Raw genomic sequence first — 26,795 nt, 5'->3', positions numbered from 1 at the left:
CAGTGCCAGAAATATGTAAGAGAAAGGGGGCGATTGTTATTTGATTTGAAGAGTAATGAAGAGTCCGGATTAAGTGAACTGCTGGGGACGTCTTCAGGGGAGGTAGTGTTTATGTATTTCGTTTCGTTGGGGAGACGAGAATATCGGGTAGGATTATTAGAACTTCACTGTCTCTGGTCCACACTCCAGTCCAGTTGGTGGCGGTAATGCAGCTTTAAAATGGTTGCCAACCGCCATATAAAACCCACAGATGAAGAAATACTGTACACTGTCTTTGGTTCAAGGTTTGATTTCGGTGACAGCGCTCCGCTCTATCGGGTTTTGAGAGCTTGGAATACGGTTACTGAGGCGGACAGCCCCGCTGTAGAGAGCCAAGATGATGAACATGTGGAAAGTCCGGGAATTGGTTGATAAAGCGTAAGTATTCTCACTCTATCCGAGCTAAACTCTTGAGTGTACCTATTTGAAAGAGACACGTACCCAACACTTTGACGTCACGTAGCAGCAGGAAGCTAGTTAGCCAGTTAGCTTCAATAGAAAGTTGTGACAATCAAACACAGGACAAATTCAACTTTTTTGCCATTCGACTATATTCCCATTTTAATCTCGTCTTGAACTATCCGACGAGCGATTGATAACTCAACTTTCTAGCCGCGTTTACTGCCTTAGAAAGTTGAGATGGCTAACGTTAGCTAGTTAGCTAATTACCTAGAGTAAATTATGCTGGGTTAAAAAAAATGGGAATTCGGATTATCTCCGTCTTTTGTGTGTTCAAAACAAATGGGAACAGGGAAAAACGAGCTCCGACTGGGAAAATCGATTAACGGGAACTCGATTCATCTCAGGCCTCTTTCTAGAGCTCCGACTTTTCGACCTGAAGATCACTGACGCCATGATTTGACGTCATGATTTGACCTCATCTTTTCAGAGTTCCCATTGGCCAATGTTTAACGTTGTCTTGGGTCTTTTTTCTTATCAGCCACTTGTCAGTTATTTTTTGGGGTTAGCTAACTAACTGAACTAGGTAGTTAGCCAGATAAAAAAAAAACACGTATACTTACGTGAGGGTACATTTGTTTGTAATTGTAGCTACTGTTAGTTGTGGCAAAGGCCTTGAATGCTAACTCGATATATTCTGACAACCCAACTTCCGGGTGTGAAAGTATCTAGCATAACAACCAGAACATTTAGCTTTTCTCATGTCACAGGTCTATCAAAGCTGCCACAGCTCAGTTGACTTGACTATAATGTATTCGTTTTTGTTGATGATTTTTAGAGTATAGGATGATCCAAGTAAACCTAGAACACCTGGATAACTCTCATCTTCTGCCTAGCTACCTGTATACTTATTATAAACTGGGTGGTTCGAGCCCTGGATGCTGATTTGGCTTACAGCCGTGGTATACCACGGGTATAACAAAACATTTATTTTTACTGCTGTAATTACGTTGGCAACCAGTTTATAATAGCAATAAGGCACCGTGAGGGTTTGTGATATAAGGCCAATATACCACTGTTAAGGGCTGTATCCAGGCACTCTGCGTTGCATAGCGCTTAATTCAGACCATAGTTGTGGCATATTGACCATATACCACACCTCCTCGGGCCTCATTGCTTAAGTATACTATAGGCTAAATTATCAAAACAAGTACAATATATTTGACTGTAGTGTATGTCTGATATGGCCACATGGGCCTTTTGCATTTGCAAAATGGAGGTACCTTGCATGCAGAAGCAGAAAGGTGGAGCCCAGACCGTGATCAACCACAGTGACTGTTGATACAGTACAAGACAGTGTTGTAATGTATGACTCTGTGATAAACAATGACTTTCTGAATGCAACAATAGATTGCACAATTAAGAGGCAATGTCACACTGCATACAGTTGCGTTGTGAAGACATTGCTGTCACTGCCCTATTAGCCAGAGTATCTGGATTCAAAATAAAGTTCATTATTTATTCATTTTAATTCACCTTTATTGAACCAGGTAGGCTAGTTGAGAACAAGTTCTCATTTACAACTGCGACCAGGCCAAGATAAAGCAAAGCAGTGTGACACAAACAACAGAGGATATGGGATAAACAAACGTACAGTCAATAACGCAATAGAAACATCTGTATACAGTGTGTGCAAATTAAGTAAGGAGGTTAGGCAATAAATAGACCAATGGTGGCAAAGTAATTACAATTTAGACATTTTACACTGGAGTGATTTATGTGCAGATGAGGATGTGCAAGTTTAAATACTGGTCGCATTTGGGACACACCCTACACTACCATGGATAGTACACCCTACACTAGCCTAAACATTAGCCTAAACCTGTACAGTCGCTGTCAGCAGAGATTGAAACTAAAGTATTGCATGAATGGCTGAATGTTTCCACCTCTGAGTGAGAGCCACACCTGGTTTAACCGGCTTATTGTCGTCTTTTGTCCTCCTCTTGTATAATTTACTGTCCTAGTCCCTGCTGAGTAATGACCTGAGAGGCCATGCAACACACACGCACAGGCCTACTGTAGAGCTATGGGAAGTAGTGGGATTGCGCAATCTCCACTTCAAAGCTTTAACGGTTGGTTTGGCAAGCTGTGGCAACAGCAGGAGCACACAGTTCCTGTCCAAGAATGCATTCCTGCTAAAAGTCAAGTCCCCTCTGCTAGTCTCCCCTACTGGGTGACCTCTTCAGAGAGAGAGAGGGGGGCAGAGGTACAGCGAGAGGGTCAGGAAGAGAAAGAGCAAGCAGGAAGAGGACTAGGCTTTGCGTTGTAATGGGTGAAGGAAGTAGAGTTGGGACTCTGTTTCCTCCCTGTTGTATTGAAGTCAGTGGTTTTAGTGTGTTGTAGAGGACCCGGGCCTTGTTTCCCAGTTGTATTGAAGTCAGTGGTTTTAGTGTGCTGCTGTGTTGTAGAGGACCCGGGCCTTGTTTCCCAGTTGTATTGAAGTCAGTGGTTTTAGTGTGCTGCTGTGTTGTAGAAGACCCGGGCCTTGTTTCCCAGTTGTATTGAAGTCAGTGGTTTTAGTGTGCTGCTGTGTTGTAGAGGAACCGGGCCTTGTTTCCCAGTTGTATTGAAGTCAGTGGTTTTAGTGTGTTGTAGAGGACCCGGGCCTTGTTTCCCAGTTGTATTGAAGTCAGTGGTTTTAGTGTGTTGTAGAGGACCCGGGCCTTGTTTCCCAGTTGTATTGAAGTCAGTGGTTTTAGTGTGCTGCTGTGTTGTAGAGGACCCGGGCCTTGTTTCCCAGTTGTATTGAAGTCAGTGGTTTTAGTGTGCTGCTGTGTTGTAGAGGAACCGGGCCTTGTTTCCCAGTTGTATTGAAGTCAGTGGTTTTAGTGTGCTGCTCTGTTGTAGAGGACCCGGGCCTTGTTTCCCAGTTGTATTGAAGTCAGTGGTTTTAGTGTGTTGTAGAGGAACCGGGCCTTGTTTCCCAGTTGTATTGAAGTCAGTGGTTTTAGTGTGCTGCTGTGTTGTAGAGGACCCGGGCCTTGTTTCCCAGTTGTATTGAAGTCAGTGGTTTTAGTGTGTTGTAGAGGACCCGGGCCTTGTTTCCCAGTTGTATTGAAGTCAGTGGTTTTAGTGTGCTGTAGAGGACCCGGGCCTTGTTTCCCAGTTGTATTGAAGTCAGTGGTTTTAGTGTGTTGTAGAGGAACCGGGCCTTGTTTCCCAGTTGTATTGAAGTCAGTGGTTTTAGTGTGCTGCTGTGTTGTAGAAGACCCGGGCCTTGTTTCCCAGTTGTATTGAAGTCAGTGGTTTTAGTGTGCTGCTCTGTTGTAGAAGACCCGGGCCTTGTTTCCCAGTTGTATTGAAGTCAGTGGTTTTAGTGTGTTGTAGAGGAACCGGGCCTTGTTTCACAGTTGTATTGAAGTCAGTGGTTTTAGTGTGCTGCTGTGTTGTAGAAGACCCAGGCCTTGTTTCCCAGTTGCAATGTAACTTAAGCATTACAATGATCATACCTGATGAGTCATTATTTATGAGACAACTTTTTAAGTCTTCCCCAAACACGCACGTAGAGAGAACGGTCACTAAGTGTGTCACTAAACCATGTGTTGATACTAATAGGATCCAAAGAACTGCACTTCTCTCTGATCAGATTTCTCCATTCAAATTGTACCTTAACATTCAAATTATTGCACAATACTGATGACGGATCAGCTCCTAGAGAGATATTACCACCTATGGCTGCAAATACACTATTGAGGTAACTTATTATGCTTACCCAATAATAATTAATTAAATGACAGATTGGGCACATGTATACAACACATTGAGGCAAAATATTTGACAGTAGCTTAGTTGCAAAATGGGAACTCATTTAATTGAACATGAAATGGCCATTATAACCCCATGTGGCCTCTATATTGTAATGAAGTCATCTTGGATTTCATTTGAAGCATCATATTATCCTTCACTTGTTTGCAAAAACAAGGAAGTTGACTTTGTAGTCAACTTTGTTCTGACCTAGATTCTATGTTTTGCGGAGGTGTTCTGTGAATAAAGTACCTAACGATGCACTTTGGCTGCTCTACAATTGGTCTGGATCACTCATAAGATGTACAACGGTTTTTAAGAGCCATGTTACTAGCGAAAGCTCTGGGGAAACACCATGGCTACTAAAGACTCATCGTAAGAAGGTTCCAACTATCTGAACGCTATGAGAAATGAGGCCCAGAGTTCTAAGGGCCTTGAGTGGAGACGTTGTGAGTGAGTGGGCAACACCCATCAGTGGAGGTTTATTCCACAAAAGCAACATGGAATCTCCTTGAAAGGCTGTCTGAATGCTGGCTCACTGTGGAGGATATCTAGAGGCCTAAAACTGAATGAAGAAACTGGCAATTCTTGTTTCCAAGTCCTCCCGGCGGTCACATGGACAAATTGATACAATACTGAATAAATAGTCCTAAAGACTTTATTTGGACTTGTCATAGGAGGAAGGAAATTGGTGTGTGTGCATAAGACAGACTTGCAATGAAACAGAAGCCTTTGCCATATTGTGTGATTTTTACACACACACACACACACACACACACACACACACACACACACACACACACACACACCTGCATACACACACAGAGAAGATCAGAGGCTTCCATTTGATCAAGTTGATAATGTGAGCCAGAGGTAGTTCTCTCCTCTCAGTAGACTTGCTTAGCTGTCTTGTGTAAGTGCTTGGCTATATCACTCCCTCTGTATGGTAGTGCCTGTGGCGTCACCCATGCGAACATGACGGTATTAATGATCCTATTGATTCCCGGTCAGGGAACACACTTTTACTAATTGTGTATTTATTATTACTTCTATTGTTTACGTGTTTTATTTCTCTATTTTCTTTCTCTCTCTGCGTTGTTGAGAAGTGTAACAAATCATATTTGATTATGAAGCTGCACGTGTCGTGTCTTTAGCTATGCCGGATTAAGTGATATGACATGCTATTCTATAAAATAATTTCTCGGTAATTAATATTCCTGATTGAGCTATGTAAATGTAATTAGCTAGAGAGTCGGGGCACCACAAAATAATATTTATAGAGCTGTTATCTTTCGAATAAACTCTTAAAGACCTAGTAATATTTTGCATCAATAGCAGTCAATATTAATCGTCACCTTAATTCAGTCTCATCTGAAAGTTGTAAATTCTTGGTTATCTGCACGAACCCTGGCTAACAAGTTGAATCAGCAATACAAAATTGGGTTTAATTATTTATTTACTAAATACCTAACTAATCACACAGAATTACACATACACATAATTAATCAACTTGATTACAAATTACGTCATAAAGAAAAATGTCCCTAGCGGGCGGAACAGATATGACAGCTGGTTACACGAAAGGGGCTGGGTTTGAGTGAAAGAGCGGGAAGACTGAGGAACAAAGGGCGACGCTGTGCTATCGTAAATACAGTATCTTATGCATTCTAAATTACCTCCCATTTGGAAAAGGAAAATGGAATAAATATTTACTCTGAGCTGCGCTTCGGTAGGTTGATGGAAGGCCGTGTTGCCAAAGTCCTTTGTCCTTTTGAAGAATGTCTCTGGTGGTCAATTGGATACATTGTAGTAACGTTGTTGTGTGATAGACGGGATACTCTGTCTGTTCCTTCCTAACCCTCGTTTGCAGCGGCTGTTGCTAACTCAACGGCTAGGAGGTATCACTTCTGTAGTGAATAAGAGTTCAGAGTTCATACCATTCGCAACCAAAGCTCACGCTGATGTTGGCTTCGTTCTGTAGTTATCTGAACCATTCTGACATCGGACCGTCGTCCTCACATCCTCGGAACAGGAGGTTATATTGTCGTCAAGGCTTTATATAGGAAGGGAGAGGGGCGTGTTTGACAAGTTTTATAGCCCATGTCCCTTCACAGGGGCGGGCCACTGATTGAGCAGAGCCCTAACCTTATAAAAACCCAATTCTCACATTTTAGAAGCTAAAATCACATTCCATCCCATCACAAATAATTTAATAATCAAACATTTCAATTGAACAACAATTTCATGTCAATCCGATAACTCTGATGTGTAGACTTTTCACTGTAGAGTTTGTCACCTTATCATTGATGAGAATGTCTCAGATGACAACCGAACTGACATCATATTCATTATGTACCACCGCATATGTTCAATTGGTCGGATTACCAGAATATAGTTCATTTCCCCCCACCTTCTGATGTTCTCAGAATCTCTGTTAACCAAGGGTTTTGCCAATGTAACATCAGTAGGGTAGAGAGAAAACAGGGGGAAAGAGGTATTTATGACTGTCATAAACCTACCCCCAGGCCAACGCCATGACACATGCAAATATGGCATTATGGTAATCCAGTCACACAAGGCACAGAGAGGGAAACCAATATTGTATAACTACAAAATTGGGCTGGATAGTACACACAATGTAGTCTAAACTCTTTGAAACATAGTGAAAAAGCCTTATATAGGCCTGTATCCCCAGGCAGACATGCTACAGTCTATAATTGAACAACTCACAGGCTATTTGAATGGCCGTTTGCACCAACTAGCTGTTTCCCAGTCTTTTAGAGCCATGCTATTTACAACTCTGATTACAACATTACAACCGTCACTGTCAACTACAGTACTTTAGGCTCTGACTCCAGAACCGCGCAGGGTGTGTCCTCTCCTCTCAGCTGTGTGTCAATGCTACTCTGTCTGTCTGACAGTGAGGGGAAGGGGGCCGGGGGTGATGATGTGGCAGGGCCCAGTGAGAGGAGGGGCCCCTTTACCTGCTCTATGCCTTCAGCCCTCTGCAATGCTAAGTCTATGCACCTTCTCCTAGCTCTGGGTAGAAGTTGTAGGCACAGATCTAAGATCAGCTTACCCTCTCTAAATTAAAACTTTAGCCATAAGGGAGGGAAAAACTGACAGACTTTACTGCCTCCTGCGTCTTACTCCGTGGGGTTGTGTCTGAGCTGAGTCGGGCTCCGTGGGGTTGTGTCTGAGCTGAGTCGGACTCCGTGGGTTTGTGTCTGAGCTGAGTCGGGCTCCGTGGGGTTGTGTCTGAGCTGAGTTGGGCTCCGTGGGGTTGTGTCTGAGCTGAGTCGGGCTCCGTGGGGGTTGTCTGAGCTGGGTCGGGCTCCGTGGGGGTTGTGTCCTGAGCTGAGTCGGGCTCCGTGGGGGTTGTGTCCTGAGCTGAGAGGAAGTCCGTATATACTGTAGAGGTCGACCGATTATGATTTTTCAACGCCGATACCGATTTATTGGGGGACCAAAAAAAGCCGATACCGATTAATCGGCCGATTTTAAATAATATATATATTTATTACTGCTCAAAAAAATAAAGGGAACACTTAAACAACACAATGTAACTCCAGGTCAATCACACTTCTGTGAAATCAAACTGTCCACTTAGGATGCAACACTGAATGACAATAAATTTCACATGCTGTTCTGCAAATGGAATAGACAGGTGGAAATTATAGGCAATTAGCAAGGCACCCCCAATAAAGGAGTGGTTCTGCAGGTGGTGACCACTTCTCAGTTCCTATGCTTCCTGGCTGATGTTTTGGTCACTTTTGAATGCTGGCGGTGCTTTCACTCTAGTGGTAGTATGAGAAGGAGTCTACAACCCACACAAGTGGCTCAGGTAGTGCAGCTCATCCAGGATGGCACATCAATGCGAGCTGTGGCAAGAAGGTTTGCTATGTCTGTCAGCGTAGTGTCCAGAGCATGGAGGCGCTACCAGGAGACAGGCCAGTACATCAGGAGACGTGGAGGAGGCCGTAGGAGGGCAACAACCCCGCAGATGGACCGCTACCTCCGCCTTTGTGCAAGGAGGAGCAGGAGGACCACAAATGTGCATGTGTCTGCTCAAACGGTCAGAAACAGACTCCATGAGGGTGGTATGAGGGCCTGACGTCCACAGGTGGGGGTTGTGCTTACAGCCCAACACCGTGCAGGACGTTTGGCATTTGCCAGAGAACACCAAGATTGGCAAATTCGCCACTGTGCTCTTCACAGATGAAAGCAGGTTCACACTGAGCACATGTGACAGACGTGACAGAGTCTGGAGACGCCGTGGAGAACGTTCTGCTGCCTGCAACATCCTCCAGCATGACCGGTATGGCGGTGGGTCAGTCAGGGTGGCATTTCTTTGGGGGCCGCACAGTCCTCCATGTGCTTGCCAGAGGTAGCCTGACTGCCATTAGGTACCGAGATGAGATCCTCAGACCCCTTGTGAGACCATGTGTTGGTGCGGTTGGCCCTGGGTTCCTCCTAATGCAAGACAATGCTAGACCTCATGTGGCTGGAGTGTGTCAGCAGTTCCAGCAAGAGGAAGGCATTGATGCTATGGACTGGCCCACCCGTTCCCCAGACCTGAATCCAATTGAGCACATCTGGGACATCATGTCTCGCTCTATCCACCAATGCCACGTTGCACCACAGACTGTCCAGGAGTTGGAGGATGCTTTAGTCCAGGTCTGGGAGGAGATCCCTCAGGAGACCATCCGCCACCTAATCAGGAGCATGCCCAGGCGTTGTAGGGAGGTCATACAGGCACGTGGAGGCCACACACACTACTGAGCCTCATTTTGACTTGTTTTAAGGACATTACATCAAAGTTTGATCAGCCTGTAGTGTGGTTTTCCACTTTAATTTTGAGTGTGACTCCAAATCCAGACCTCCATGGGTTGATGAATTTGATTTCCATTGATAATTTGTGTGCTTTTGTTGTCAGCACATTCAACTATGTAAAGAAAAAGTATTTAATAAGAATATTTCATTCATTCAGATCTAGGATGTGTTATTTTAGTGTTCCCTTTATTTTTTTTATGTATGCATGCATGTATGCATGCATGTATGCATGCATGTATGCATGTATGTATGTGTATATGTAAATGTATATGTGTATATATGTATATAAACGTGTGTGTATATATGTATGCATGTATGTATATATATGTATGTGTGTGTGTGTGTGTGTGTGTGTGTGTGTGTGTGTGTATATATATGTGTATATAAACATGTAATAATGACAACAATACTGAATTAACATTTATTTTAACTTAATATAATACATCAATAAAATCAATTTAGGCTCAAGTAGATAATGAAACATGTTCAATTTGGTTTAAATAATGCAAAAACAAAGTTTTGGAGAACGTAAAAGTGCAATATGTGCTAACATTTCAGTTCCTTGCTCAGAACATGAGAACATATGAAAGCTGGTGGTTCCTTTTAACATGAGTCTTCAATATTCCCAGGTAAGAAGTTTTAGTTTGTAGTTTATTATAGGACTATTTCCCTCTATACCATTTGTATTTCGTTAACATTTGACTATTGGAAGTTCTTATAAGCACTTTAGTATTGCCAGTGTAACAGTATAGCCTCCGTCCCTCTCCTCGGTCCTCCCTGGGCTCGAACCAGCAACACAACGACAACAGCCACCACATCGAAGCAGCGTTACCCATGCAGAGCAAGGGAAACAACCACCCCAAGGCTCAGAGCGAGTGAAGTTTGAAATGCTATTAGCGCGCGCTAACTAGCCAGCCATTTCACTTTGGTCACACCAGCCTCATCTCGGGAGTTGATAGGTTTGAAGTCATAAACAGCGCAATGCTTGACGCACAACGAAGATCTGCTGGCAAAACGTATGAAAGTGCTGTTTGAATGAATGTTTACGTGCCTGCTTCTGCCTACCACCGCTAAGTCAGATACTTAGATACTTGTATGCTCAGTCAGATTATATGCAACACAGGACACGCTAGATAATATCTAGTAATATCATCAACCATGTGTCGTTAACTAGTGATTATTAATGCTAGCTAGCAACTTACCTTGGCTTACTGCATTTGTGTAACAGGCAGTCTCCTTGTGGAGTGCAACGAGAGAGAGGCAGATTGTTATTGCGTTGGACTAGTTAACTGTAAGGTTGCAAGATTGAATGCCCCGAGCTGACAAGGTGAAAATCTGTCGTTCTGCCGCTGAATGAGGCAGTTAACCCACCGTTCCTAGACTGTCATTGAAAATAAGAACGTGTTCTTAACTGTCTTGCCTCGTTAAATAAAGGTGTAAAAAAAAAAAATTGGCAAATCGGCGCCCAAAAATACCGATTTACGATTGTTATGAAAACTTGAAATCGGCCCTATTTAAATCGGTCGACCTCTATACTGTGGATGATCTTTGTTCTGGGTAACTGTAGGCCTATTGTAGCCTATGCTAGGCCTCAGCCTGTGTTGAATATCGGTGCTTGATCTAGGCCTATTTCTCTGTGGTTTGCTTTCATAGTTAGGCTACAAAATGAACTGCATTCCGTTGCTGCAGCTGTCCTTGATTGGTAACGCTCATGCTTAGTGGAGTTTTTCAGGTCACTAAACCTGCTTGACCTTGTTAAGTTTATTGCGCAAGGAGGGTGTTGTGGAGGGTGTGGGTGTTGTGGAGGGTGTGGGTGTTGTGGAGGGTGTGGTGGTGGTGGGTAATAACTGATTCTGCCTGTTGCAGCTTGTGTGTGTTTACACATTTACATAGAAGCCTGGAGAACCAGTAGAACTGTATAGTATACACTATAGTCAGTCTCTATGGACCATAGGTATAGCAGAGACATTGATACGACGCTGCTTGAGGTGACCCACCCTTCATTCACCTTCATCACGACCACACCCACCACTCACTCCACCTACGTTTTCTCTCAGTGTCTCTGTCTTGGTCTGCCTGGTTAAGAGCGTTGGGCCAGTAAGCGAAAGGTCGGTAGGTCGGTGAATCCCTGAGCCGACCTTCAGCAAATCTACTCTGCTCTCTCTTCTGTCCCCTTTGCTCTGCTCTCTCTTCTGTCCCCTTTGCTCTGCTCTATCTTCTGTCCCCTTTACTCTGCTCTCTCTCCTGTCAAACAGGTTTTCCCTGACTGCGACGATTTTCATAGTGTACACACACACAGAGTATTTCTGTCCTGTGTCAGTTGTTGTGTTGACCTTTGACTTTCTCAGAGAGAGATTGGTTATGGTATAATCATTTAATATAATATATGTCATTTAGAAGACAGTTTTACCCATCAACGTATGGGTGGCCCCAGCGGGCATCGAACCCACTATCCTTGGAGTAGCACGCGTCATGCTCTACCAACTGAGCCACACAGGACCACGTTATATCATGAGGGTTATTTGACTCTGTGTTCCTTGAGAAACAGGAGGAATGAACAGTTTAATGTAAATAGAGGCTGTGTGTCTTGACCGTTACCATAAATAGGCTGTCCAAAGCTAGGTCTGGGGGGCCTCGGTCTGGGGGGCCTCGGTCTAGGGCGCCTTTACTGTTAAGACAATGTCTTTTTAAAAAAATATATATTTTTACTCTTGAGGGAAAACCCTCCTTTGTCTCCTGTTTAACATCATTATTTTCATAAGAGTCATATCTCTTACCTTTACCTCCCCCTGTAGAACCAATGTGGTGATGAACTACTCGGAGGTGGAGACTAAGGTGAGGGAGGCCACCAACGATGACCCCTGGGGACCTTCAGGACAGCAGATGGCAGAGATTTCCAGGTAGGGGCGCTGTTCACACACACACACATTAGATTGCAACAACTTTTATACAGTATCTGCAACGTTCTACTTGGATTGAATCATGTTGCCATGTAGACTGACTCCTGTACACCTCTTGCTCTCTTTTTCCCTCTTTCTCTCTTTCTCTCTTTCTCTCTCTCTCTCTCTCTCTCTCTCCCCCTCTCGCTCTCTCTCTCTCTCTTCCTCTCTCTCTCTCTCTCTCTCTCTCTCTCTCTCTCTCTCTCTCTTCCTCTCTCTCTCTCTTTCTCTCTCTTTCTCTCTCTCTCTCTCTCTCTCTCTCTCTCTCTTTCTCTTTCTCTTTCTTTCTCTCTTTTTCTTTCTCTTTTTCTTTCTCTCTCTCCCTCTCCTCAGATGTACGTTTATGTATGAGCAGTTTCCTGAGGTGATAAACATGCTTTGGAACAGGATGCTCCGGGACAACAAGAAGAACTGGAGAAGGGTCTACAAGGTCAGAGAGGAGCTATAACCTGTCACAAGCATGACAACCTGTCATCGTCTGGTAAAAAGCATGAGCTGACCCACACCCCAAAATGTTTGTAGAGCTGCTGAATAAACTGTAGAAAGACAAAGTAAGTCACTCCCTGTATATACACTTAGTGGACAAAACATTAGGACCACCTTCCTAATATTGAGTTGCACTGCCCCCTTTTGCCCTCAGAACAGCCTCAATTTGTTGATGCATGGACTCTGCATGGACTCTACATTGTTGACTCCAATGCTACCCACAGTTGTCAAGTTGGCTGGATATCCTTTACTCGGCTGACCAATCTTGATACACACAGGAAACTGTATGTCAGCGTTGCAGTTCTTGACACACTCAAAGCGGTGCACCCGGTACCTACTACCAAACCCCGTTCAAAGGCTCTTCAATCTTTTCTTCTTGCCCATTCACCCTCTGAATGGCACACACACACACAACCCATGTCCCAAAGCTTAAACATCCTTCTGTAACCTGGCTCCTCCCCTTCATCTGTAACCTGGCTCCTCCCCTTCATCTGTAACCTGGCTCCTCCCCTTCATCTGTAACCTGGCTCCTCCCCTTCATCTGTAACCTGGCTCCTCCCCTTCATCTACACAGATTGAAGTGGATTTAACAAGTGACATCAATAAGGGATGATAGTTTTCACCTGGATGGTCTTTCATGAAAAGAGCAGGTGTTCCTAATGTTTTGCTACCAACATTGTAATGGGTAAACCTTGGTTAGGTTGGCAGCATAGTGTGACTTCCTTTATTTTTACAACCAAGACATAACCCATGGATATTCAACTCCAGACCTCGAGGGCTGAGGTCTGCTCTCCCAGTCTCTGTTGTTGCCTCAGATGATCAGAAACGATTGAGACTATGACCTGTCATAATAATGACAGAGAGCCATCATAAGCATGTCTAATAATAGTTTTCCATCTCTTCTCCCCCAGTCTCTGCTGTTGTTGTCCCACCTCATCAGGAACGGTTCAGAGAGAGTTGTCACCAGCGCCAGAGAACACATCTACGACCTACGATCTCTAGAGAGCTACCACTTCGTAGGCAAGTAATCTCTCTGGCTGACACTATAGAAACAGAATCCCTACTCTATGGCTGTCTCTCTCTGTTGACTGTAGTGTAGAATCTGTGTTAAATGTTAAGGCTTGTGGCCTGTCCTCAGTACACCTCTGTACACCAGTGTGCGAGTTTGTAATGAAATGTTAGTTTAGAACCAAACAAAAGGGCCAGTGTTCAGTCGGTGTTGTAGCATTCAGGAAGAGCTGGTGCACTAAGAACCCGCTTAAACCACAACCAGCTCCACCACACACTGCTCTGCCCTATAGCAGACAAAGTGAAAGGTAAATCTCTCCCCTTACCACCATTTAGCCTTGTGAACCCAGACTGATAAGCTGTTTTACACATTTTTATTTATTTTATTCACACAGTACTGTGGACACTTCTTCTACATTTTGTCTTCTCGAAACATGTTGTCCCACCTGACATTCTGATTACACTGATCAGCTTCCTACACGTTGAGAAGACGTGTTTATAGGGGAATGGAACACTAACAGCTTGCCAATAACCTTCAGCTACCTCGCTCTCTTTTCTCTACCTCTCCCTCTGTGTAGATGAGAACGGTAAGGACCAGGGAGTGAACGTGCGTCAGAAGGTGAAGGAGATGGTGGATCTAATCCAGGATGATGATAGACTGAGAGAGGAGAGGAAGAAGGCAAAGAAGAACAAAGACAAATACATTGGAGTTTCCTCTGACAGTATTGGGGGAGGGTTCAGCAGATACAGTAAGTCCTCTGACAGTATTGGGGGAGGTTCAGCAGATACAGTAAGTCCTCTGACAGTATTGGGGGGGAGGGTTCAGCAGATACAGTAAGTCCTCTGACAGTATCGGGGGGGGTTCAGCAGATACAGTAAGTCCTCTGACAGTATTGGGGGAGGGTTCAGCAGATACAGTAAGTCCTCTGACAGTATTGGGGGGGAGGGTTCAGCAGATACAGTAAGTCCTCTGACAGTATCGGGGGGGGTTCAGCAGATACAGTAAGTCCTCTGACAGTATTGGGGGAGGGTTCAGCAGATACAGTAAGTCCTCTGACAGTATTGGGGGGGAGGGTTCAGCAGATACAGTAAGTCCTCTGACAGTATTGGGGGAGGGTTCAGCAGATACAGTAAGTCCTCTGACAGTATTGGGGGGGGTTCAGCAGATACAGTAAGTCCTCTGACAGTATTGGGGGCGGTTCAGCAGATACAGTAAGTCCTCTGACATTATGGGGGGGAGGGTTTAGCAGATACAGTAAGTCCTCTGACAGTATGGGGGGGAGGGTTCAGCAGATACAGTAAGTCCTCTGACAGTATTGGGGGAGGGTTCAGCAGATACAGTAAGTCCTCTGACAGTATGGGGGGGGTTCAGCAGATACAGTAAGTCCTCTGACAGTATGGGGGGGAGGGTTCAGCAGATACAGTAAGTCCTCTGACAGTATTGGGGGGGAGGGTTCAGCAGATACAGTAAGTCCTCTGACAGTATTGGGGGGGAGGGTTCAGCAGATACAGTAAGTCCTCTGACAGTATGGGGGGGAGGGTTCAGCAGATACAGTAAGTCCTCTGACAGTATGGGGGGGAGGGTTCAGCAGATACAGTAAGTCCTCTGACAGTATTGGGGGAGGGTTCAGCAGATACAGTAAGTCCTCTGACAGTATTGGGGGGGGTTCAGCAGATACAGTAAGTCCTCTGACAGTATTGGGGGAGGGTTCAGCAGATACAGTAAGTCCTCTGACAGTATGGGGGGGAGGGTTCAGCAGATACAGTAAGTCCTCTGACAGCGTTGGGGGAGGGTTCAGCAGATACAGTATGGGGGGGAGGGTTCAGCAGATACAGTAAGTCCTCTGACAGCGTTGGGGGAGGGTTCAGCAGATACAGTATGGGGGGGAGGGTTCAGCACATACAGTAAGTCCTCTGACATCGTTGGGGGAGGGTTCAGCAGATACAGTAAGTCCTCTGACAGCGTTGGGGGAGGGTTCAGCAGATACAGTAAGTCCTCTGACAGCGTTGGGGGAGGGTTCAGCAGATACAGTATGGGGGGGAGGGTTCAGCACATACAGTAAGTCCTCTGACATCGTTGGGGGAGGGTTCAGCAGATACAGTATGGGGGGGAGGGTTCAGCACATATAGTAAGTCCTCTGACAGCATTGGGGGAGGGTTCAGCAGATACAGTAAGTCAATCTAGAACACAAACACTCACTCACACATACAGGGCATTCGGAAAGTATTTAGCTCCCTTGACTTTTTCCACATTTTGTTAAGTTACAGCCTTATTCTAAAATTGATTAAATAGATTTTTTTTCTAATCAATCTACACACAATACCCCATAATGACATCACAATACCCCATAATGACATCACAATACCCCATAATGACATCACAATACCCCATAATGACAAAGCGAAAACAAGTTTTTATACACTTTTGCCAAAAAAACAACTGGAATATCACATTTACATAAGTATTCAGACCCTTTACTCAGTACTATGTTGAAGCACATTGGGCAATTACAGCCTCGAGTCTTCTTGGGTATGACGCTACAAGCTTGGCACACCTGTATTTGGGGAGTTTCCCCCATTCTTCTCTGCATATCCTCTCAAACTCTGTCAGGTTGGATGGGGAGCGTCGATGCACAGCTGTTTTTAGGTCTCTCCAGAGATGTTGGATTGGGTTCAAGTCTGGGCCCTGGCTGGGCCACTCAAGTACATTCAGAGACTGGTCCCGAATCCACTGCTGCGTTGTTTTGGCTGTGTATTTAGGGTTGTTGTCCTGTTGGAGGGTGAACCTTTGCCCCAGTCTGAGGTCCTGAGTGCTCTGGAGAAGGTTTTCATCAAGGATCTCTTTGTACTTTGCTCTGTTCATCTTTCCCTCGATCCTGACTTGTCTCCCAGTCCCTGCCATTGAAAAACATCCCCACAGCATGATGCTGCCACCACCATGCTTCACCTTAGGGATGGTGCCAGGTTTCCTCCAAAAGTGGCACTTGGCATTCAGGCCAAATAATTCAATATTGGTTTCATTAGACCAGAGAATCTTGTTTCTCATGGTCTGGGTCCTTTAGGTGCCTTTTGGCAAACTCCAAGCGGGCTGTCGTGTGCCTTTTACTGAAGAGTGGCTTCTGTCTGACCACTCTACCATAAAGGCCAGATAGGTGGAGCACTGCAGAGATGATTATCCTTCTGGAAGGTTATCCCAGCTCCCATCTCCACAGAGGAACTCTAGAGCTGTGTCAGAGTGACCATCAGGTTCTTGGTCACCTCTCTGACCAAGGCCCTTCTCCCCCCTTTGCTCAGTTTGGCCGTGCGGCCCACTCTAGGAACTTCCATTTAAAAATGGAGGCCACTGTGTTCTTGGGGACCTTCAAAGCTGCAGAAATATTTTGGTACCCTTCCCCAGATCTGTGCCTCGACACAATCCTGTATCGGAGCTCTACGGACAATTCCTTCGACTTCATGACTTGGTTTTTGATCTGACATGCACTGTCAACTGTAGGACCTTATATAGACAGGTGTGTGCCTTTACAAGTAATTTCCAATTAATTGAAATTACCACAGGTGGACTCCAAGTTGTCAAAACAGTTGAATGGGGTATTGTGTATAGATTGAATGATTGATTAAAAAATAATAATTCAGCTGTAACAAAATGTGGAAAAAGTCAAGGGGTCTGAATTCTTTCCGAATGCGCTGTATACGTTGGAGTGTCTTCTGTTCTTATTGGCCTCTAACACAAACTCACCGTTCCCTCACTCTTTCTCTCTGTCTATTCCCCCCGGCCCCCCAGCGGGTGATCGCTATGACTCCAGCAGCTCTGGCGGTAACGAGGGAAGCAGCAGAGGGAAGTGGGATGAGGACTGGAAGAGAGACCAAGGCCAGTTCCCCTTCAGTGAGAAACTGGGGGAGATCAGTGATAAGATCGGCAGCACCATCGATGACACAATCAACAAGTTCAGGAAGCAGAGCAGAGATGATTCACCAGACCGATTCAGGTTAGGAAAGAGACGACTCACCAGACATGATTCAGGTTAGGAGAGAGAAGAGTTCCACTGGGTGAGATTGAGAGAAAGAGGAAGGAAATTAATGACTCAAATAGAGAGGGGGGTGGGCGTACTGAGATGCAGGGAGAAGTTAGAGCTACCCGCTGTCCTCCTCATATCATATTACAGAATGTTAGAGCTACCCGCTGTCCTCCTCATATCACATTACAGAATGTTAGAGCTACCCGCTGTCCTCCTCATATCACATTACAGAATGTTAGAGCTACCCGCTGTCCTCCTCATATCACATTACAGAATGTTAGAGCTACCCGCTGTCGTCCTCATATCATATTACAGAATGTTAGAGCTACCCGCTGTCCTCCTCATATCATATTACAGAATGTTAGAGCTACCTGCTGTCCTCCTCATATCACATTACAGAATGTTAGAGCTACCCGCTGTCTTCATATCACATTACAGAATGTTAGAGCTACCCACTGTCCTCATATCACATTACAGAATGTCAACATCCTGATGTTCTGTCATACTTTAGTCACACTATTTGAATTGAACTATCCCCAAAACAAATCGTCATCTTTTTCACACGGTTTGCGTCCTCTGGTCTCCGTAGTGACAACGAGGAGGAGCGAAGTCGCCCGTCACGGAACGGCCAGTCTGGGAGGTCGGTGTTCAAAGACGAGGAGGAAACCGTGACGACCAAGAGTGTCCAGATCGTTCAGGCAACAGAAACCACAGCCACCAGGAAGAGAGGCGGGATTCCATCCAAAACTGTGTCCCTGGGAGCCGCGGCCCACTACACAGGAGACAAAAGCCCCGATACCTCCGCCAAACAGGTGTGTGTGCATCCGTGCATATTCAGTCCACTCTAGCTTATTGCTGCTATCTGATGTGGACAGCGTAGTCTCACTCCCCGTCTCTCTACTCACATCTCTCCTCCTCTCTGTTCCAGACTCCGTCCGCAGCAGCACCTCAGCCCTCCAGTAGTGGTCTGGCTGACCTATTCATGGTAGATACAGGACCCAGCCAGCCTGCAGCAGCCACCGGTAACTACACACACTGAGAGGACATCATGGAGGGTTGGGGGGGTGTGCGTGTAAGTGTAGTTACGGGACATCATGGAGGGTTGGGGGGGGGGGGTAGTGTAGGTACGGGACATCGTTGGGGGGAGGGTAGTGTAGGTACTGGACATCATGGAGGGTTGGGGGGGTAGTGTAGTTACATCTTGGACATCTGACATCATGGAGGGTTGGGGGGGGTAGTGTAGTTACGGGACATCATGGAGGGTTGGGGGGTAGTGTAGTTACAGGATACCTTGGGGAGGGGGGGTAGTTACGGGACATCATGGGGGGGGGGTAGTGTAGTTACGGGACATCTGGGGGGGGGGTAGTTACGGGACATCATGGATGGTTGGGGGGAGGTAGTGTAGTTACGGGACATCTGGGGGGGGTAGTTACGGGACATCTTGGAGGGTTGGGGGGGAAGTAGTTTAGTTACGGGACATCTTGGAGGGTTGGGGGGGTAGTGTAGTTACGGGACATCTTGGGGGGGGGTGGTGTAGTTACAGGACATCTTGTGCAGGGGTGGTGTAGTTACGGGACATCTTGTGCAGGGGTGGTGTAGTTACGGGACATCTTGTGCAGGGGTGGTGTAGTTACGGGACATCTTGGGGGGGGGGGGGGGGGGGGCGTGGTGTAGTTACGGGACATCTTGGGGGGGGGGGGGGGGTGTAGTTACGGGACATCTTGGGGGGGGGGGGGGGGTTGGTGTAGTTACGGGACATCTTGGGGGGGGGGTGGTGTAGTTACGGGACATCTTGGGGGGGGTAGTTACGGGACATCTTGGGGGGGGGGGGGGTGGTGTAGTTACGGGACATCTTGGGGGGGGGGGGGTGGTGTAGTTACGGGACATCTTGGGGGGGGTAGTTACGGGACATCTTGGGGGGGGGGGGGGGGGGGGTGGTGTAGTTACGGGACATCTTGGGGGGGGGGTTAGTGTAGTTACGGGACATCTTGGGGGGGGGTAGTTACGGGACATCTTGGGGGGGGGGGGGGGGTGGTGTAGTTACGGGATGTCCCGTAACTACACCACCCCCCCCCCCCCCCCCAAGATGTCCCGTAACTACACCACCCCCCCCCCCCAAGATGTCCCGTAACTACACCACCCCCCCCCCCCAAGATGTCCCGTAACTACACCACCCCCCCCCCCCCCCAAGATGTCCCGTAACTACACCACCCCTGCACAAGATGTCCCGTAACTACACCACCCCTGCACAAGATGTCCTGTAACTACACCACCCCCCCCCAGATGTCCCGTAACTACACCCCCCCCCCCCCCCCCCCCCCCCCAAGATACGGGACATCTTGGAGGGTTGGGGGGAGGGGTAGTTACGGGACATCTTGGGGGGGGGGGGGGGGTGTAGTTACGGGACATCTTGGGGGGGGTGGTGTAGTTACGGGACATCTTGGGGGGGGTTAGTGTAGTTACGGGACATCTTGGGGGGGGTAGTGTAGTTACGGGACATCTTGGGGGGGGGGGTAGTGTAGTTACCGGACATCCTGGGGGGGGGGGGGGGGTAGTGTAGTTACGGGACATCTTGGAGGGTTGGGGGGGGGGGGGGTTAGTTACGGGACATCTTGGGGGGGTAGTGTAGTTACGGGACATCTTGGGGGGGGGGGGGGTGTAGTTACGGGCCATCTTGGGGGGGGGGGGTGGTGTAGTTACGGGACATCTTGGGGGGGGGGGGTTGGTGTAGTTACGGGACATCTTGGGGGGGGGGGGGGGGGGTTGGTGTAGTTACGGGACATCTTGGGGGGGGGGGGTTGGTGTAGTTACGGGACATCTTGGGGGGGGGGGGTTGGTGTAGTTACGGGACATCTTGGGGGGGGGGGGGGGGGGTTGGTGTAGTTACGGGACATCTTGGGGGGGGGGGGGTGTAGTTACGGGACATCTTGGGGGGGGGGGGTAGTGTAGTTACGGGACATCTTGGGGGGGGGGTAGTGTAGTTACGGGACATCTTGGAGGGTTGGAGGGAGGTAGTGTAGTTACGGGACATCTGGGGGGGGGGGTAGTTACGGGACATCTTGGACGGTTGGGGGGTAGTGTAGTTACAGGACATCTGGGGGGGGGTAGTTACGGGACATCTTGGAGGGTTGGGGGGGGGGGGCGTAGTTACGGGACATCTTGGGGGGGGGGGGTGTAGTTACGGGACATCTTGGTGGGGGATAGTGTAGTTACGGGACATCTTGGGGGGGGGGGTAGTGTAGTTATGGGACATCTTGGGGGGGGGGTTGTGTAGTTACAGGATACCTTGGGGGGGGGTTAGTTACGGGACATCTTGGAGGGTTGGGGGGGGTGGTAGTGTAGTTACGGGACATCTTGGGGGGGGGTAGTATAGTTACGGGACATCTTGGGGGGGGGTAGTATAGTTACGGGACATCTTGGGGGGGGGGGGTAGTGTAGTTACGGGACATCTTGGAGGGTTGGGGGGTTAGTTACGGGACATCTTGGAGGGTTGGGGGGAGGGGTAGTGTAGTTACGGGACATCTTGGGGGGGGTAGTGTAGTTACGGGACATCTTGGAGGGTTGGGGGGGGGTAGTGTAGTTACGGGACATCTTGGGGGGGTAGTGTAGTTACGGGACATCTTGGGGAGGGGGGGGTATTGTAGTTACAGGATACCTGGTAGTGTAGTTACGGGACATCTTGGGGGGTGGGGTAGTGTAGTTACGGGACATCTTGGGGGGGGGGGGGGGGCAGTTTAGTTACGGGAGATCTTGGGGGGGGTAGTGTAGTTACGGGACATCTTGGGGGGGTAGTGTAGTTACGGGACATCTTGGGGGGGGGGGGTAGTATAGTTACGGGACATCTTGGGGGGGGGGGGGGGTATTGTAGTTACGGGACATCTTGGGGGGTTAGTTACGGGACATCTTGGAGGGTTGGGGGGGAGGGGTAGTGTAGTTACGGGACATCTTGGGGGGGTAGTGTAGTTACGGGACATCTTGGAGGGTTGGGGGGGGTAGTGTAGTTACGGGACATCTTGGGGGGGGTAGTGTAGTTACGGGACATCTTGGGGAGGGGTGGTAGTGTAGTTACAGGATACCTGGGGGGGGGGGTTAGTTACAGGACATCTTGGAGGGTTGGGGGGGGTAGTGTAGTTACGGGACATCTTGGGGGGTAGTGTAGTTACGGGACATCTTGGGGGGTGGTGTAGTTACGGGACATCTTGGGGGGTAGTGTAGTTACGGGACATCTTGGGGGGTGGTGTAGTTACGGGACATCTTGGGGGGTAGTGTAGTTACGGGACATCGTGTGTGGGGGGGTGGGGGGGTTGATGTTTCATGGTCACTTTTATAAATGTTTACGTACTGTTTTACTCATTTCATATGTATATACTGTACTCTTGTCAATGCCACTCCGACATTGCTCACCCTATTATTTATATATTTCTTAGTTATTTGACTTTGGGATTTGTGTGTGTGTTAGATACTACTGCACTGTTGGAGCTAGGAACACAAGCCTTTACCTGCAATAACATCGGTTAAATATACCAATACAAATCAAATGGTATGTCTCTTTCCAGACCTGATCGGAGGATTTGCTGACTTTTCTTCTCCTGCTGCCTCTGTCGGCCTCTCCACAGTACCTGGTGAGTTTAAAGCACTAGAATATTCCCGAGAGATGGAGGGGAGGAGGTCTGGCCATGAGGAGCCTGCTAACGTGTCTGTGTGTGAGAGAGAGATTTAAGTCCACTATAACCTTATTCCTCTCTTTGCTCCTCCTCCAGCCTCTAGTGGGAACAGTGATTTTGGGGACTGGAATGCTTTCCCTGATGGCCAGGCCCCCGTCCCCACCCCTTTCGCCCAGCCTCTGGCCCCTAGCAACACTGACCTGTTTGGGGCTCTGGCTCCCAGCTCTGCCCTGGCTCCCAGCTCTGCCCTGGCTCCCAGCTCTGCCCTGGCTCCCAGCTCTGCCCTGGCTCCCAGCTCTGCCCTGGCTCCCAGCTCTGCCCTGGCTCCAGCCTCAGCTGACCTGTTTGATCTGATGGGTCCGGTCCAGACTCAGTCTCTCTCTGCCTCTCAGAGCCTCACCTTCAATATGACCAGCACACAGAACGTGACCAGTACCATGCCACATTCCACATCACTGGTAAGAATATAGGACAGACATGGTTCACACAAACAGTAAATTCATTCATATTGTAAATTGTCCATATTGTGCCTGATGCACTGTTAAGGAGAGGAGTGACAGTAACTGCTGTGGTTGAGAGGGACAAAAACACACATTGAGAAGGAACCAGTTTTAGTTAGAAAACCATTCAATCTAATACGAGGTTGTGTTTACATAGATATTTGCATGTTAAAAACCTGACCTACTTTAAAAAATACAAGCTTAGTTTTGCAGATGACTCAAACCTGCCCCTTCCCAACCTGTTCATTCTGGTTAGATGAAGTGTGTTTTTATGTAGATTACTATAGAGACTGTAGTTCAACCTTCATATGTCACCATTATATAGGTACCTTCGCATTACTATCTATTGGAACTTGCTACCAAATTCTCTCCCCCCCCCCCCCCTCTCTCCCCCCCCCCCCCTCCCCCCCCCCCTCTCCCCCCCTCTCCCCCCTCTCCCCCCTCTCTCTCCCCCCTCTCTCTCCCCCTCTCTCTCCCCCCCTCTCTCTCCCTCTCTCCCCCCCTCTCTCTCTCCCCCCCCCCTCTCTCTCTCTCCCCCCTCTCTCTCTCTCCCCCCCTCTCCTCTCTCCCCCCTCTCTCTCTCTCCTCTCTCCTCTCTCCCCCCTCTCTCTCTCTCTCTCTCTCTCCTTTCTCCCCCTCAGCCCTTCCAGGTGATGAGCGGTCCGTTGCAGCCCCAGCAGCAGCAGCAAGTCATGCTGGGTACCCAGGGTTCCATGGGGTCAGCGATCCCCTCCACATGGTCTGACTCCTCGGTCAACATCAGTCTGGACTTCCTGGCACCCGGCGTACAGCCTCCCAAACCCGCCCAGCCCACCCTCAAAACCCTCCAAGGTGAGCCTACAGGGTATAGACTGAGAGAAATAGTACTGTGTTTATCTGGAGGGGGTTCAAAACGCTGCTGAATGTCTGTTGACCGAAACGTTGGTTTGAGATCCATTCAACTGTTTGTGGAGTATCCAAGATCCTCAGCGTGTGGGACTTTCTTCCTTTTAATCAGGATGGTCACAAGACAATTCAAAAGGCTTTAGGTTCAGTCAGAATGGAATAGAAGGATGCTTGGGACTACTTGTTCCGTGTGGAATAGAAGGATGCTTGGGGACACTTGTGGAGTGTGTGTGAACCTGTGTGTGTGAGGTCATGCTGTCTTCTGACTCCACTTCTTCCTGTTTCTGTCTTCTAGGAGTCCAGCCCCTCCCACCTGTCAACATGCTCTCGCAGGGATTCGCCGGCATGGGCCTCGCCCCCTCCCCCATCAGAACCCCTACAACTCCCATGATGTACCCCGGTGCTGGGATGGGCATGGCCCCCAGCCAGGGCATGATGGCAATGGGCATGGCCCCCAGCCAGGGCATGATGGGAATGGGCATGAACATGGGTGCTATGCCCCAGGCTAACATGACCATGGGCATGAGGATGCCAGCCATGTCTATGGGTGCTGGCATGGTACAGCAGCAGCCCAAGCAAGGAGTGGACGCCTTTGCGGATTTCGGCAACTTCAGGAAGTGAGGGAAGAGGTGACGTGAAGGAGAGGGGTGTTTCTGTTTTTCTCTCCAACAGACTGTCCATGAAGGATTGTAAAGAGCTGCAAACAAAGAGTACTTGAATGTTGTCAAATATCAAATACTGACTGCCACCCCTCCACTTCCTGTTTCTTTCCTTTAAGTGATGTATAGAGACATGAATATACACGATTGTATGCATCTTTTAATCAGTTGGAACTTGCAATCAAGTACCTTTTAGAGTGTATTCAGTCCAGTAATGGTTGTGTGCTGTTCAGGTTTGAATCGGAGAGAACAACTGAGAGCAAAAAACACGGTGCCAGAATAATGCAGAGATTTTTCACTTTAAAATGTATACCAAACAAAAACCAATGATTGCAAAGTTAAACAACCCATACAACTCTATGCACAACGTCGGCTTTTAAACTTGTATGGTTTGTTTAACTTCTCAATAAGCGTTTTTTGTTTGTATTGCTTTTTAAAGCACCATTCTGTTACCATGGAATTGTCCAGGTGAAACTTCAAGAGAATGTCAGTGGGGGTTTTGCTTTACTTAACCAATTAGTTGTCCAGAGTAGCAAAAATCTAGTTTTATATGATAATCCCACCCCAATAACTCCCCATCCACCTCTTTTAGAATGTCCGGTTCTCTCGACCTGTCCCTTCCCTACAACTGTAAATATTACTGGTGCGACAGACAAATAAATTATTGAGTACTTGATTATGATATGATGATGCCGTGAAGAAGTGGGTGTCAATTGGACGGAACCAGATGTCAATCAAGACGTTGCTATGGCACGCTACATTGCCACGGAGCCGGTCTTTAATACCTACTTTATATAACAGCGTTCCACACTCCAAATGTGGAGTTTCTGTTCAATATTAGATTTAACAAATCAATCAATCGTTTATTGATGGATGGATTTAATAAGTGAATGAATGAGATGATTGAAAGTTGTTAATTGAAGAAGCTGTGGTAACAATAACACAGATCTCCTTTGTGGCCTTTCTTATGGGTATATATTTTTTAAAGAACTATAATCTTTTTTTTCCTTGCATCCAAATAAGATGATCAGTAGATGTAGGAACAACCTGGTAGGCTGTGTTCTTTAAGTACTGCACATGGTGCCTGTGAGACGGAGGCCTTTTCCCTTCATTATAACTTACAGGAGACAGACGGAGAGACGATACAACTATAGTGTTCATGACAGTTACTGTTAGGAATCTACAGCACAGTATGTATGTGTGGTTCTTACTGCTCCCTCTGTCCCCTGGGACCCTCGTGGAATAGGGGGGGAAGATGTCCCTAGATGCTGATCTTGGGTCAGTTTTGCGTTTCCCTCCACTAATGGTTTAGGTTAGGATTGGGGGTGGGGAAGCTGATCCTAGCTCTGTACTTAGGGGAAAATTCACCCCGGAGTGGATCTCTGAAGGAGAGGTTTCTGACAGTGCAGGTCTAGGAGAGGATTTCTCTTGTTTGTTTTTTTTTTTTTTTGGGGGGGGGGGGTACATCTTATATGGCACCCTATACACTTTATAGTGCACTATTTCCGACCAGAGCCCATAGGACTCGGGTCAAAAGTAGTGCACTATATAGGAAATGGGTACAAGGTCAGCGAGTACCTCACATGTAAACTAGACTCCTCTGTTTCAGAGCTATGTCCTCTTCCAGGAGTTCGGGTCAATTCCATTTCAATTCTGGAAGTACACTGAAATTCCAGTTTTCTTCAATGCTTTTCATAAGGAAAATGTTGAATGTAGTTTTACTTTCTAAATGGAATTGACCCCAACCCTGCACAGATGAAAACACAGTAGCCTTCTGTCTGCTGGAAATGACCAAAATGTAGCAACTCTTGTTTGTTTTTCTAAGAGATGATGTCCTTAGGGGGTTGTGTTTTATTCTTTCGTTGGTTTATTTTTTTTCTACTTATTACAATTGCTCTGAGATCTGTAATGTGGTATTGTTACATCAAATAAAAACACTAGTTTATGCAAATGTATAAGAAGAAAAAGAGTCCTGAGAAAATGTTTTCCTTTGATTTGATTGTCCCATGATCCTTTTATCTACGGCATTAAAACAGTTGATTACAGTTTTCTAACGAAGTGTTTATTTCACTTAATACCAATTTAGTGGCAACTTTTAGATGGAACCTGCTGAGACAGACACACACACACAGTGCAGCCCTACAGAGACACACACAGTGCAGCCCTACAGAGACACACACAGTGCAGCCCTACAGAGACACACACAGTGCAGCCCTACAGAGACACACACAGTGCAGCCCTACAGAGACACACACAGTGCAGCCCTACAGAGACACACACAGTGCAGCCCTACAGAGACACACACAGTGCAGCCCTACAGAGACACACACAGTGCAGCCCTACAGAGACACACACAGTGCAGCCCTACAGAGACACACACAGTGCAGCCCTACAGAGACACACACAGTGCAGCCCTACAGAGACACACACAGTGCAGCCCTACAGAGACACACACAGTGCAGCCCTACAGAGACACACAGCCAGTGGGATTGAATGGATCAGATTGAGGTATAAGAAGTGCAGACTAATTAAACCCAGATACTGTAGGACAATGGCTTGTCTC

General features: G+C 47.3%; 1 protein-coding gene across 1 annotated transcript; it reads left to right on the top strand.

Moving 5' to 3' along the window:
- The first annotated feature begins 255 nt into the window (after window positions 1-255).
- LOC139390680 (clathrin interactor 1-like) lies at window positions 256-26,286 on the top strand. The gene is made up of 12 exons (XM_071137968.1): window positions 256-417; window positions 11,871-11,975; window positions 12,348-12,444; window positions 13,412-13,520; window positions 14,087-14,257; window positions 17,290-17,494; window positions 18,114-18,336; window positions 18,453-18,546; window positions 22,081-22,146; window positions 22,285-22,646; window positions 23,330-23,519; window positions 23,869-26,286. Exons 1-12 carry the CDS (start codon window positions 377-379, stop codon window positions 24,192-24,194), a joined length of 1,989 nt encoding a protein of 662 aa, XP_070994069.1. The 5' UTR covers window positions 256-376; the 3' UTR covers window positions 24,195-26,286.
- The last annotated feature ends 509 nt before the right edge of the window (window positions 26,287-26,795 follow it).

Source organism: Oncorhynchus clarkii, chromosome 31, assembly GCF_045791955.1.
Source record: "Oncorhynchus clarkii lewisi isolate Uvic-CL-2024 chromosome 31, UVic_Ocla_1.0, whole genome shotgun sequence".
In the NCBI taxonomy this organism is placed as follows: domain Eukaryota; kingdom Metazoa; phylum Chordata; class Actinopteri; order Salmoniformes; family Salmonidae; genus Oncorhynchus; species Oncorhynchus clarkii.
This window is presented reverse-complemented; position numbering and strand designations above follow the sequence as displayed.